The 12,812-nt window shown below is 52.2% G+C and overlaps 1 protein-coding gene across 2 annotated transcripts; it reads right to left on the bottom strand.

The window, feature by feature from the left end:
• Window positions 1-62: 62 nt before the first annotated feature.
• Window positions 63-12,269, bottom strand: Nop2 (NOP2 nucleolar protein). 2 transcript variants are annotated; one of them, XM_052174890.1, is made up of 16 exons: window positions 12,143-12,269; window positions 11,816-11,926; window positions 10,785-10,830; window positions 10,545-10,633; window positions 9,654-9,832; window positions 7,156-7,211; window positions 6,916-7,067; window positions 6,623-6,822; window positions 6,406-6,495; window positions 4,370-4,457; window positions 4,156-4,296; window positions 3,446-3,585; window positions 3,226-3,315; window positions 2,964-3,086; window positions 2,643-2,871; window positions 63-789 (listed from the first exon to the last, which is right to left on the bottom strand). In XM_052174890.1, the coding sequence occupies exons 2-16, from the start codon at window positions 11,919-11,921 to the stop codon at window positions 176-178; spliced, it is 2,343 nt and encodes a 780-aa protein (XP_052030850.1). In that variant the 5' UTR covers window positions 11,922-11,926; window positions 12,143-12,269; the 3' UTR covers window positions 63-175. The 2 variants fall into 2 exon arrangements, with proteins under 2 accessions (XP_052030850.1, XP_052030851.1); XM_052174891.1 differs by lacking the exon at window positions 12,143-12,269 and adding an exon at window positions 12,006-12,129.
• Between the last annotated feature and the right edge of the window lie 543 nt (window positions 12,270-12,812).

Here is a 12,812-nt window from a genome sequence, read left to right as displayed (position 1 = left end):
TCCCAGACCCACTTTCCTACAAACTGCCAGTACCCAGTCCCCTCAAAAAACACAACAGCGACTAGGGGTGGTAATAAGTGTATTAAATTTCATATGTATGCACAGGGGAAAGCCATCCTCGAGCAGGATCAAGAGTTCCAACCCAGAGACAATGCCAATGAGTTTCCAAGTCCACTTAAGACAACAGAGGCTGGGGGTTGCCCTTCGACATAGATTTTCTCCTCTTTGCTGGTGGGGGCCTGGGGGAAGTGTGGGGAGACACGGAGGGGGCTGAGGTGCCCTTGGGGACAGCATCTCTACTGGCAGGCGGCTCTGATAACGGCTGCTTTCCTTTCTGTTTCCTTTTGGCTTTCCCAAGGGACTGAGCACAGTCCTTGGGCCTTGGACTGGCACAGATTCCAGAGGGAGTCGGCACAGCAGGTGTTCCTGAGTCCTTGCCCTTGGGTGGAGCGCTCTGCGCTGGGACAGCAGCTTCCTTGGAGGGCTTCCGGTTAGGTCCCCGCGGCTTGGGCCGCCTAGCCTGCTTTCCTTTCCCATCAGACTGACTGCTTCCCAGGGGCCTGGCGGACACTTGGGCATTTGGGACAGAAGGTTCTGTGGCCACGCCTGGCCCTTTGGAGGTGCCATTCATCTTGTGGAAGGGCTTCTTGGAATGCTGCTGTCTCACCAACTGTTGCTTTGCCTTTGCAGCCCCGCGGGCTTTCTTGGTGGGCTGACTACTGTTCTCAGACTTTGGGGTGACCTGATCCTTCAGGTCAGGTTCTGCAGGGGCAGCTGCTGCTGAGACTCCTGAGGTAAAAATTAAACAGATGGTTTGATCATTAAGAAACAAGGCTGTTGTTGGGCAGTGGTGGTGTGGCCTTTCATCCCAACACTTAGGAGGCAGGAACAGATGGATCTCTGATTCCAGGCCGGCCTTATGTACAGAGCCTGTCCCAGGACAGCCAGGACTACATAGTGAAACCCTGTCTTCAAACACCAAAAACCAAAGAAACAACAACAAAAGCCTCACACATTAGGAAAGTGCCTAAGGCTGACTAATTACAGTAGTGCATGGTTTTTACTGAAACTCTATGCACCCTGTGTTAAGGGATTACTGCTTATTCTTGGGTTAGGTTTTCAGAGGAAGCTGCGCCCTCTGGAGGGCAGTATACAGCAAGACACTCTAAGAAGAATTAAATCCCAGTCTCTAGGGCAAGTCTAAAAGCACTGGCTGGCTTGGTGTTTCTCACACTGTCAGGCACTGTGGGAAACCAACCAAAGAGAACGGCGTCAGATATGGATGTCACTTATATCAAAACTTGCTATTTCCTGTTTTTCTCTGAGACAGGGCTTGCTCTATAGCCTAGGTGGTCTTAGACTTACTGCATAGAGACCAGCCTGGCCTCAAACTTGGAGAGACACCCAACTTTACCTCCTAAAATGTGCTGTTTCTTCAGGTCTCTGCACTGCAGAGCAATGTACTAGGTCTGCAGCTACTGAAAACAGAAACAAAACCCAAGCCAGAAGCCACGCCCTGTGCTCAGACCCCCTTCTCCCCTACTACTGACCCAAGGCGCGGGGAGCTCTCAGCCCAGCATTGAGATGCCTGAGGATACATTACATTAGCCACAGGCTCCGAGACCTGCCAGAGCTCTGCAGTTTGCCAATCCAGAGCAGAGATGCTGGCCCAGCAGAGCCAAGAGTCAAAAGAAACCACACCCTGCAGTGGGAATGCACTTGGGCCAAACAGTCAGCTACTTGGCAGGACTGTGTGCGCGATGCGTCCACCTCAGCCTGTTCAGCCAAGGAGGCTAAGGCTCAGGAACTGCGGCTGAGAGGACAGGGTCTCTCATCCAAGCGCACTGGCTGAGAGAAACCAAGCTCCCCAGCTCCCCAGCTCCCCTGCCACGCTGTAGCCTCTGCTCTCCACACTTGAAAGCAGGTGAGGACACCCATCCACACAGCTCCATGGGAAAGAGCTGGGGACCCCAGCACTCACATGAAAACAATAAAAGAGCAGGGGACAGAATGGCAGGCTGATCCCAGGTGATTGGGGTCCAGAGAGTTAAAAAAAAAAAAGTGGTGTGTGTGTGTGTCTTGGGGGAGTGGGGCATGAAGTCTGTCTTATCTCAGTAGTGCCTGGCAACTGACTGCAGCTGGGGGTGGAGTCAGGTTTCCTAAGGGATGAGTCCCTGAGGTACTCAAGCCACAGCAGATGATCCCACAGCCATCCACAGTCAACACTCAGTGGACACACTGCGAGGGAAAGCGGGGGTGGGGGACGAGAGAAGGAGTCGAGCACAAAACAGGTGGACTCATCTAAAACAGCATGTGCACAAACAAATATCTTAAAGAATGTTCCTTTCAAGAGGAGCGCTGGTGAGACAGGCACAGCAGGCACAGGTGCTGCCGCCACGCCTGAGCTTGACCAGACCACGTGGGGGAGAGAGACAACGCCCAAGTTATTCTGAGCTCCATGTGTTTTCTGACATGCCCACGTGTCACGCACACACATGCACGTATCACACTGCATATGCAACAGACACATGCATCACGCTGTACACACATGCATACGTGTACCATCACACTGCATACACCATATGTACACATAAAAAGAGAGAGCAAAGGCGGTGGCGGTAGGGGAGAGCAGCGCAGATTACCTGCATGGGGCTGGGGAATAGAATTGGAGAATTTCTTGAACTTGGCGATAAAGAAGCCGTCCATGTTGTGGGTGTGAGGGTAGAAGCGCCGGGTGGAGCGCAGGGTGGGGTGAAAGCGCCGTTCTCGGAAGCGGGTAAAGCCCTCCTGGCCGAAGTCCAGGCCGGTGGGCACCAGGCGCACGTTCCTCTTCCTCAAGGCGTAGTCTACCACCCACTCGTTCTCTTCCACCTGCATGGGAAGGACAAACAGGAAGGAGGGCCGGCATGCGGCTGGGCCAGAGCCCACAGCGGCCTCCACGCTCGGCCCTGCAGAGGTCTCACCGTGACGGAGCAGGTGCAGTAGACCAGGTAGCCTCCAGTCTTGGACGCAGCGTTGACGGAGTCAATGGCGCTGAGCAGGAGCTCCTTCTGAAGGTGAGCACAGCGCTGGATGTCCTTCTCATCCTGCCCAAGAGACCAGAGGGAGGGACTTCATGACACATCCCGAGGAGGCGAGCGCGGCCTACGGGCTCTCTCTGATGTGAGAGCCGCACAGGTCAGCCAAAGCCTCTCAAGCGGTGCCGCCACCAGGCCCCTCCCTCACCTTGTTCGTCTTCACACCAGGGTCTTTGGAGATGACACCTGTTCCACTACAAGGAGCGTCCAGCAGCACTCGGTCAAAGCCCCCCACCACCTGGGGAAAAGGAGGGGTCACCGATGCCGCTGCGAGCAGCACTGCTAATTTCCTAAGGACGGATGGCTCGACACAGCAATGTCACCAGGACCAGGGGACCTGGAGAAGCCTCAGAAGGACAGGAGCCCACCTTGGGGAACTGGCGTCCGTCATAGTGGCTGATGATGGTGTTGGTGACTCCCAACCGGTGCAGGTTGCCCACGACGCTCTTGAGGCGCTCGGCATTGGCGTCATTGGCAAGGATCACACCCGTGTTCTTCATCAGCTGAGCTGTGGCAGGGAAAGGGGAGTGCAGGGCTTAGCAGCACTCCTGCCTCACACCCAGAACCCACAGGCCAATCCCATCCCTCCAGGGCCAACTCCTCTCCGCCCAGACAACCAGCTCCAAGTCCATCCGTCCATCCGCATGGCTCCCCCTCTGCTAACCATCTTTCTGGCTCTACCCAGTTTATGGAGAAAAAATCAGAAGGCAGCCAAGGACAGGCACCGGGTTAAGTAACAGAGTGGAACTGGGAGCCTACACTGCAGGAACTGCCCCTCCCCCCGCCACTGTGCCGAGCACTTGTGCACACTAAAGCAAGCGGCTCTGGCACCAGCCACATCCCAGCCCCCGAGCCCAACTCCCCATTTTTAAACTCCAGGCTTCTGGCTCAGTCAAGTACATGTCAATCATCAGATACCTCCTCCCGCTCTCCCACTTCCTAGAAGCTTGCGTCCTGTTACCGCCCTGTTACAATTGCCCACTCCCGTCCGTTTCTGCTAGGTGAAGGGATACTAAACCGCATCGACCTACATTCTGAAGCACCGGCAGATGAGCTGCACCCGTCTGCCCTTTCCTACCTATGTAGCTGGTCTTCCCTCCAGGAGCACAGCACATGTCTAGGACCCGCTCGTGCTCCTGAGGCGCCAGGGCCATGACAGGCAGCATGCTCGAGGCTCCCTGCAGCATATAGTGTCCAGCGAGGTACTCGGGAGTAGCGCCTGAGAAGGAAGACCACGGTGTGCCACGCTGGCAGAGCGACAGGACAAAGGGCTACCAGCCGGGGACACTTACCAATAGGCACTGAAGAGTCATATACCACCAGTCCAGACTTTGACCACTTTCCCAAAGGATCCAGATTAACCCCACGATTGATCAGAGCCTGAAAATAAGGAGGGAGATGTCAAAACCATGATATTCTACCCCATACAGCCAGGCAGAAGCCGGTCCATCTCACTGCCACAGCCGGCAGACTCGCTTGGCAGCCCCTCTCCTCCTTGGACCATCTGAACGCCTTCTGCCAACTGGGTGCATGGAATCCAAGGCCTTGTAAAGGCTAAACAAAGGGCCAATCACTGAGCTACTCCAGCCCGTCCTCCAAGACCCTTGTTTGGAGACAGGGTAGTGTTATGTAGCCTGAGCTATCCCGCCTCGACCTCACAAGTGCTGGGATTAAAGATGTAAACTACCAGATCTAAGCACATACCCCACCTGAGGATTGTGTCTAGGGCTACAATACACTGAGCACGGCTGGGTCTGCGCATGTGTGTCAGTGGGGAGAGTACTTGCCGCACAAGCATGAAGCCTGCCCGATATGCACGCTCAGTCCCCAGCAGCGCATGAAACTGGGCATAATGGCACGTGTGGTAACCCCAGCATTCCAGGGACAAACACAGGAAGACCAGAAGTTCAGTGACCACCTGTACCACAAAGCGGGCTTTAGGTCAGTCTGGCTTCATGAGACCTGCCTCAAAACTTGAAAGAAACAAAATGTTTCATCTCAGCCCCTGGAAAGCAGCGGCTGCTGATCTCTGTAAGCTGAACTGTCCCAAAAAGCAACAAAACATTAAACCACAATATGCAGGGTGGGGGATGTCACCCCCTGTCCCCGTGCAGGGGTTCTGGACTGGTTCCCCAGCACACAACAATGCATAACCCCCAAGCACTCACATGGTAAACATTCATAAAGAAAGTACACAAAATAAGCTTAAAACAAAAACAAAAGGTATGTGTACTGGCTGGTATTGTGTGTCAACTGGACACAAGCTGGAGCAGGGGTGGGCCCACTGTGGGTGGAGCAGGGTTGGGCCCATTGTGGGTGGTGCCATCCTTGGGCTGGCTGGTAGTGGCGCACGCCTGTAATCCCAGCACTCTGGGAAGCAGAGGCAGGCGGATTTCTGAGTTTGAGGCCAGCCTGGTCTATAGAGTGAGTTCCAGGTCAGCCAGGGCTACACAGAGAAACCCTGTAGGGGGAGGGGGAGGGAAGGGAAGGGAGGACATCCCTCCATGGCCTCTGCATCAGCTCCTGCTTCCTGACCTGCTTGAGTTCCAGTACTGACTTCCTGTAGTGATGAACAGCAACGTGGAAGTGTAAGCTCAATAAACCCTTTCCTCCCAACTTGCTTCTTGGTCATGATGTTTTGTGCAGGGATGGAAACCCTGACAAAAACAGTAAGCAAGGGAGCTGGAGAGACGGCTCGTAGGTTAAGAACACTGACTGCACTTGCAGAGGTCCTGAGTTCAAATCCCAGCTCACAACCATCTGTAATGGGATCTGATGCCCTCTTCTGGTGTGTCTGGGCCTGAATATACACATACATATATATATAAAATATATATACACATACATATATATATAATATATACATACACACATACATACATATATAATATATATATACATACATATATAATATATAATATATATTATTATAAGTAAATCTTAAACAAACAAACAAACAAACAAACAAACAAACAAACCAGTATGCAAGGTTGAGACTACTGATTTTAGAAGCAAAGTCATTAGCCTGATCCTTGGCTCAGAGTAAGACAGTGTTGTGTTTTCGTGTTTTTCTGGGGCAAACATCGTTTCTCGGCTTCCTGGCGGCCTTCCTCCAGTCCCTTAGATCACAGGTCATCCCAGGCACAGACGGTACAGGTGGCAAAGACAACGTCCTACTCTAGACAGACAGCAGGCCTCTCGTGCTTACCTGCTGGGGCCATGCGTGGAACTAGACATACTCAGGTCTGAAGAATTCACCCAGCCAGGACGGGACAGGGTGAGCCGCAGTTGAACAAGAGAGTCCAGTACTGAGTTTAAGGACACTGACCTGAGCGAGGTCTCGGCGACGAGTTTTCAAGGTATTGGTCCGCAGGGTGACTGGCCGGGGCACCTCATTAGCTTCTAAGAACTCTATCAACTGCAGTGGAGACAGTGCATCAGGACTGAGCCAAGAACCTGGGAGCTCAGGCTAGGGAGTGAGGAGGTAAACGCCATCAGCCCCGCAGAGGGAGAAGAAAGGCAGAAGCAGTAGCGAGCTCCCGTACCTCAGACAGGGGGAACAGCTCCATGAGCTTGCTCAACAGGAAGTCCCCGTAAGAATAGTAAGTGGCCAGATCCTTCTGAAGGCGATTCAGATACTCGGTTCGAGACCGGCCCTCTTCTCGCTGGGCCCCAAAGTCCCGAAGCACTCCAACTATATCCTGGATCCGCTTGTGAACTCGCTGCAGGTCTGGAGCCTGGGCATGTGGGCCCACTAAGGAAATGTTGTCTCAAGTACAGGCAGAAGGGAGCCCCACTGAGGCCCTCCTCCCACTTCCCTTCAGCACTCAAAGGATATCCTGGTCCGTCTCTCCAGCAGGGGGCAGCACGAAGGCTTCCTCATCTTCCACATTAATCTGCAAATCTCCCTCTGCTTTGTCATCCTTTCTGGGGTGGGACTCAGGGGCAACACCATCATCTTCATCAGTGTCCTCTTCACTCCACTGGGCCCTAGAAACAAGGCCGGAAACAGGGGTTCAGGCCCAGACAGACACCTCCTCTTTCCTAGCTTTCTCCTCCCGGCTGTGGCCAAACTCACCCAGCTGCGGTGTCCCGGGCCTTCTGCTTCAGAGCAGCTCTTTCAATAGGCAACAACTGGGAAAAGAGAAGACTTGTGTCTGACAAGGCAGCCCTTGTCACTCTGCGTCAGTCTGTCCCTAGTGGGTTACTTTCCCCTAAACATATCTCTAATGCTCTCTCAGAAGCAAATACAGAGGCTAAAGACAATGCAGGATTTGACACACAAACTGTTATTGGTGTTTCTGCTCTAGTTTTTAATTTTAGGATCTTTTATTTGAAATTGTTTTTGTTTCATTTTTTTTAAAAAAATGTGTATGATGGCTGATTTGCCCATGTCTGTGCAGCCTTGACGACCGGGAGAGGCAAATACCTTGATCTGGAATGACAGACAGCCATGAACAGTTATGTGGAACCTGGGAATCAAATCTAGGTCAGTGAGAGCAGCCGGACCCTACCCCAGACACCTCTCCAGACCATTTACTCTTTAAATCCCAGTATTTGCCTGGTAGTGTGCATATGCACATTACACAGGCACTCAGTGCCCATGGAGGCCAGAGGAAACTGGAACAGAGAACGGCAGTCAGAAGGCCCTGAGCACCCGTGAGCACTGGAGACTCAACCCTAGATCAGCTGACGGAGTCACAGGCGCTCGACCTCTGAGCTCGCCAGCCCCAGCTGTTCGTTCAGTTGGTTTTGTTTGAGGCTGGCCTCAAATGCAGCAATCTCTGCTTCGGTCTCTGAAGCAGGAGGATTACCATATCTGGCTCCTTATTTTGGCTGGGGTAACAGAGAGGTTGAGATGAAGGCAAAGGAGGCCAAGCATGTGTGCAGCCACGGCACTCAGGAGGCGGAGCTCAGAGCACAGTTTGGAGCCTGAGACACAACGAAGCAAATGTCTCCTGTAGAAAAGAACCGTGCTCAGCCCCCCAGTAAAAGAACCGTGCTCAGCCCCCAATAAAAGAACCATGCTCAGCCCCCCAGTAAAAGAACCGTGCTCACCCCCCAGTAAAAGAACTGTGCTCATGCCCCCAATAAAAGAACTGTGCTCACCCCCCCCATAAAAGAACTGTGCTTACCCCCCCAATAAAAGAACCGTGCTTACCCCCCCCAATAAAAGAACTGTGCTCATTCCCCCCCAATAAAAGAACTGCGCCCCACTCTGCCACATTTCCTTGAATCACTCTACATATTGCTTCTGCACATCATCACATTTTATTTCCAAGTGTTTCTTCTTTTTTAAAAGATTTTGTTTTGCCAGGCGGTGGTGGTGCACACCTATAATCCCAGCACTCTGGGAGGCAGAGGTAGGCGGGATTTCTGAGTTCGAGGCCAGCCTGGTCTACAGAGTGAGTTCCAGGACAGCCAGGACTACACAGAGAAACCCTGTCTGGACAAAACCAAAATAAAATAAAATAAAATAAAATTCTAAAAAAAAAGATTTTGTTTTGTTTTGGGGACAGGGTTTCTCTGCTGTAGCCCTGGCTGTAGTGTAACTAGCTCTGGAGACCAAGTTGGCCTTGAACTAAGAGATCCGCCTGCCTCTGCCTCCACAGAACTGGGATTAAAGGTGTGTGCAACCATGCCTGGCTCCTATCTTATTTTACTTTGTAACTGTATGTGTGTATGTGAACATCTATGTGTGGGCATGCAACCTCGAGTGCAGATGCCCAGAGGCCATCAGAGGGCGTGGGAGTTCTTGGACTGAGTTACACACAGATGTGATCCATCCATTGTGGGTGCTAGTAACTGAGTCTAGGTCCTCTACAGTGCTGCTAGCCACTGATCCATCTCTCCGCCCTCCAAATCAGGCAGAACACTGACACACATAAAATCAACTGGAAAAAGATAGTCTGGAATTCCGTTCCCGAGGGACACAGCTCTCTTCTCTCTCTGTAGGCAGTGCAGGACTTACACGCATACAGGCAGACACTCAAGCACACGAGGTACACACATCTGAAAAGCTGACAGTGCTCTCCAACTTGGGAGTGTGGAGAGACCCACCAGCACCCTTCACTCCACTCAGACTGCCCTGGTCTCTGAAGGAGCCTGGACAATTTGGAAAGAAGCTTAAAAAAAGCCCGTTAAGCAGGGTAGCGCCCACTCAGATGCCAGCACTTGAGAGGCCAAGGCAGAGGAGTACAGTCCAGGCCAGTCTGGGAACCACAAGGCTGAGATTCAGTCGGGTGGGGACACACACCTGCAATCCCAACACCCAGGAGCCAAAGTGGGACAGTTGTAAGTTAGAAGCTGCTTGGGCTCCATAGAGTTCACACCAACCAGAGCTACAACATGGAACATTGTCTCCAAAGAACAAACAAGCTGGGTGTAGTGACACACACCCTGGGTCCCAGAACTCCAAATCAGACAGAACACTGACACACATAAAATCAACTGGAAAAAAAGATAGTCTGGAGGAGAGGCAAGAAGAGCCGAGTTCAAGGACAGCCAGGGCTACACAGCAGGACAATGGCTGCAACAAACAGAAAGATCTCCTTGAGAATACCAGAAGCGCCTCACCTTTTCCTCCTCAGCCTCTGAGTCGGCTCCGTAGTCATCCACCATATCCTCACTACTGTCATCAGGGCCCCAAAGGTCCCCCTGGGTCACCACGTCATCTTCCTCAGAGTCTTCCTCCTCGTCCCCATCACTGTTTTGAATTGGTGCCGGGCGCTTCTTACCTCGAGCCTGGACCGCCCCTGAAGACAGTAAGGGTTTGTTGAGCCCTGAGCAGAAGTCAAGCACCCCTGCCCCACACCTCTGGAGCCTGCACTTTAACAGACCTAAGCTTGTCCTTTGAGGGCTGGAGAGATGGTGCAACAGACCGATCTTCCAGGAGGCCTGAGTTCAGTTCCCAGACAGAACCCACAGCTGACAGTTCACCTGTAGCTCTATCTCCGGGTGGACTCAGCATCCCACTCACAAGCACACGGCCACATTCAGACACAAACAACAGAGAGTAAAAGTAGGGCTGGGTTAAGAGCAGTTGCGGCCCCGGCACTCACATGGTGGGGATTCATAACCATTTGTAATTCTAGTTCCAGGGGATCTGAAGGCTTCTTTCAACCTCCACGGGAAGCAGGCGCCCACAGAACACACATCATACATGCAGGCAAAGCACTCATACATGTGAACTCAACTGAGACAAAGTCTTTCAAAAAATAAGGCAGAGGCAGGCTAATCTCTGTAAACTCAGGGCCAGCCTGGTCTACAAAGTGAGTTCACGGATACCCCAGGCTACACAGAGATAGCTCTCTTAACCACTGAGCTATCTCCAGCATCTCAAAAAAACAAAAATAGATCTTTAAAAAAATAGCCCTTTGCTTTGCCATTCCATCTATTCTAGAAACAGTGAGCTATCCAGGACCCAGAAGATTCTTCCCAGCGCACCCAACTCCTGCACTCACTCACCTTTGGATAACTCCCCAGGCAATGTTTTGATCCCAGGAGACTTATTTGGCTTAGGGGCTTCAACAGACCCTGCCCTCCTCTTGGCTGCCCTGAAAGAATACAGAAAGTGACAACACGGGAACACACCTCCAGGTCCTGCTACCTCCCACCACAAGGAAACAAGATATTGCCGACCGCCAGTCCTCTTCGCCCAGAGAATCAAGCAGCTACAATCTCAGTAAACTGGGCATCCACACTCACCTCTTCCGAGCACGACTTGACAGCCTCTTGAAACTTTCATCGCCAGCTGTTGTATTTTTAAAAAGGAGCAGATTAGGAATTTATAGGAAATACAAATGGGGGTGGGGGGCAGGAATGTAGTTAGGAAGAGATCTACCACATTAGCTAAAGTGCGGCAAGCCCCCATGTTCACCCACAGCACCGGGAAAGACAGAAGGTTACAAACTACAGTCCAGGGGAGTCCCCCTGTAACATCCATCTAGGAGTCCCAGCAAGATGTGAAGGTGAGGCCCGTGCTGGGGAAAACCAAGGCTCTGTTCCTGTCACTTCCAGAAAACTTACAAAGACCAAAAGATGCAGAGGAGACAAAGCAGTCATTAGATTGTTCTGCAACCAAATTCAAACAGGGCCATTCTGATAACCATGTAACCTCAAACCCCCTTTGCCCTTCTCTTATTCTCAGCTTATTCAGGTACCAACTAAATTAGAACTTAATTTTGCTAGTATTTTTTTTTAACAGTCTACAAGAAATCACAAACACAAATTTTCACTTATTGTGTATAAGACACCTCTGACCTAACAAAGCCTTTCTCCCAGGACTCTAAAACTCGATGAAGTGAGACCATGTGTCTACAGAGTTGAGGATCTCCTTCACGGGCCTGTGGCTTGCCAATATTTCAATAAACTGCACCTTCCATTCAAAACAGAACACGAACTCCCAATGCAGTCCTTCACCACATAGGGCTCAGATTCCACCTCCTTCAGACAATTCATGACTGGACTGTTCCGTTTTCAACTCTTGTTTGCTAAAACCAAGCTTAACAAGACCTTTCTAAATTCTTCATGAGAACCCCTTCCTGGAAACAGAAGACCGCATCGCTCCTCGCACGAGTGCCATGCCACAGTCGCAGCTTTCCGACCTTCTCTAACACGGACAATTTATTTCCTAACAACTCACATCTATGCAGCATGTAAAGGCGGACACGCAAACGAGAGGTTATGACACAAAATGGAGCAAAGGCTGGCCGGGATCAGAGAGCTACGACCCTCACCTGCAGGCAAAAATCTGACCAGTTCTGTCTCTGCACCCTTCTGTTTTCGGGCCTTTCGGCCGGGTCCACGTTTCTCCTTCTTCGTAGGATCCAACTTACGCCCCATGATAACTAAAGCAAAGAAAAATGAGGGAGGGCGACGTTGTGGATGCTGAAAATGGAACTCACGCCGTAGGTTTAGGACTATTACCTGGGAAGGGGTACCGCCCGGCCCGGGACCTGTACTCGGGACCCCTGGGGCCCCTCCAGGCTCTCACAGGACCTCGTCACCACGCCCCTCTCGGGAGGCCAAGACCGAAACTCTGCTAGGCGATCCTGCAGACGCACCTGAAGGCTCCGCTTGCCTAGACCTGGTTCCGGCAGACCCAGTGCCTCCAGCCAAGGCTTGCTCCACGTGCACTTGGGGAAATGTTCAGAGGTAGCACACGGAGAAAGTGAAGCGCGCACGCGCAATGCGCCGGGACAGCGCTCCGCCTCTTCCGGCTGCGGCACCGGAAGACCTGGTCCAAGAACACGCCCCCCACCCGCTCCGGCGGGTCCGGGAGGGAAACGCGCCGCGCTGCGGTCGGGCTTTCTCTGCCCTCCGTCGTTGGCTCCCGCCCGCGGATTCCTGCTTGTTACTCCCGAGGCCACAGCTTGGCCCTCCCCCTGGCACCCTGCTAATTGCCTTAGACCTCGAGATCGCGGGGGGGGGGGGGGGGGGGGGGGAGGAGCCGCCCCCGTTTCCCAGAGTTTTTATTAGAGAGGCTTTTCTTTAGGTAATCCTTCCTCCCCTCCAGCCCTTTTCAATTAGGAAAAGGTACTCAGCCTTCCTTCAAAGCAGTATTAAGTTAAAAACTTTACAGGCTTGGGAGATGGCTTAGTGGATAAAATCGCGCTTGCCTCTAAGCCTGTCGAACTGAGTTTTGAGTACAGGACCCACCCCTATGATGGGTGACAGGAACAAACTCCAACCAAGCTGCTCTTTGACCTCCACATGCACAGTACTAAACACAGT

Source organism: Apodemus sylvaticus, chromosome 2 (assembly GCF_947179515.1).
Source record: "Apodemus sylvaticus chromosome 2, mApoSyl1.1, whole genome shotgun sequence".
NCBI classification, from domain to species: domain Eukaryota; kingdom Metazoa; phylum Chordata; class Mammalia; order Rodentia; family Muridae; genus Apodemus; species Apodemus sylvaticus.
Note: the sequence above shows the minus strand (reverse complement) of the source record. Positions and strands in the feature narration are given on the sequence as shown.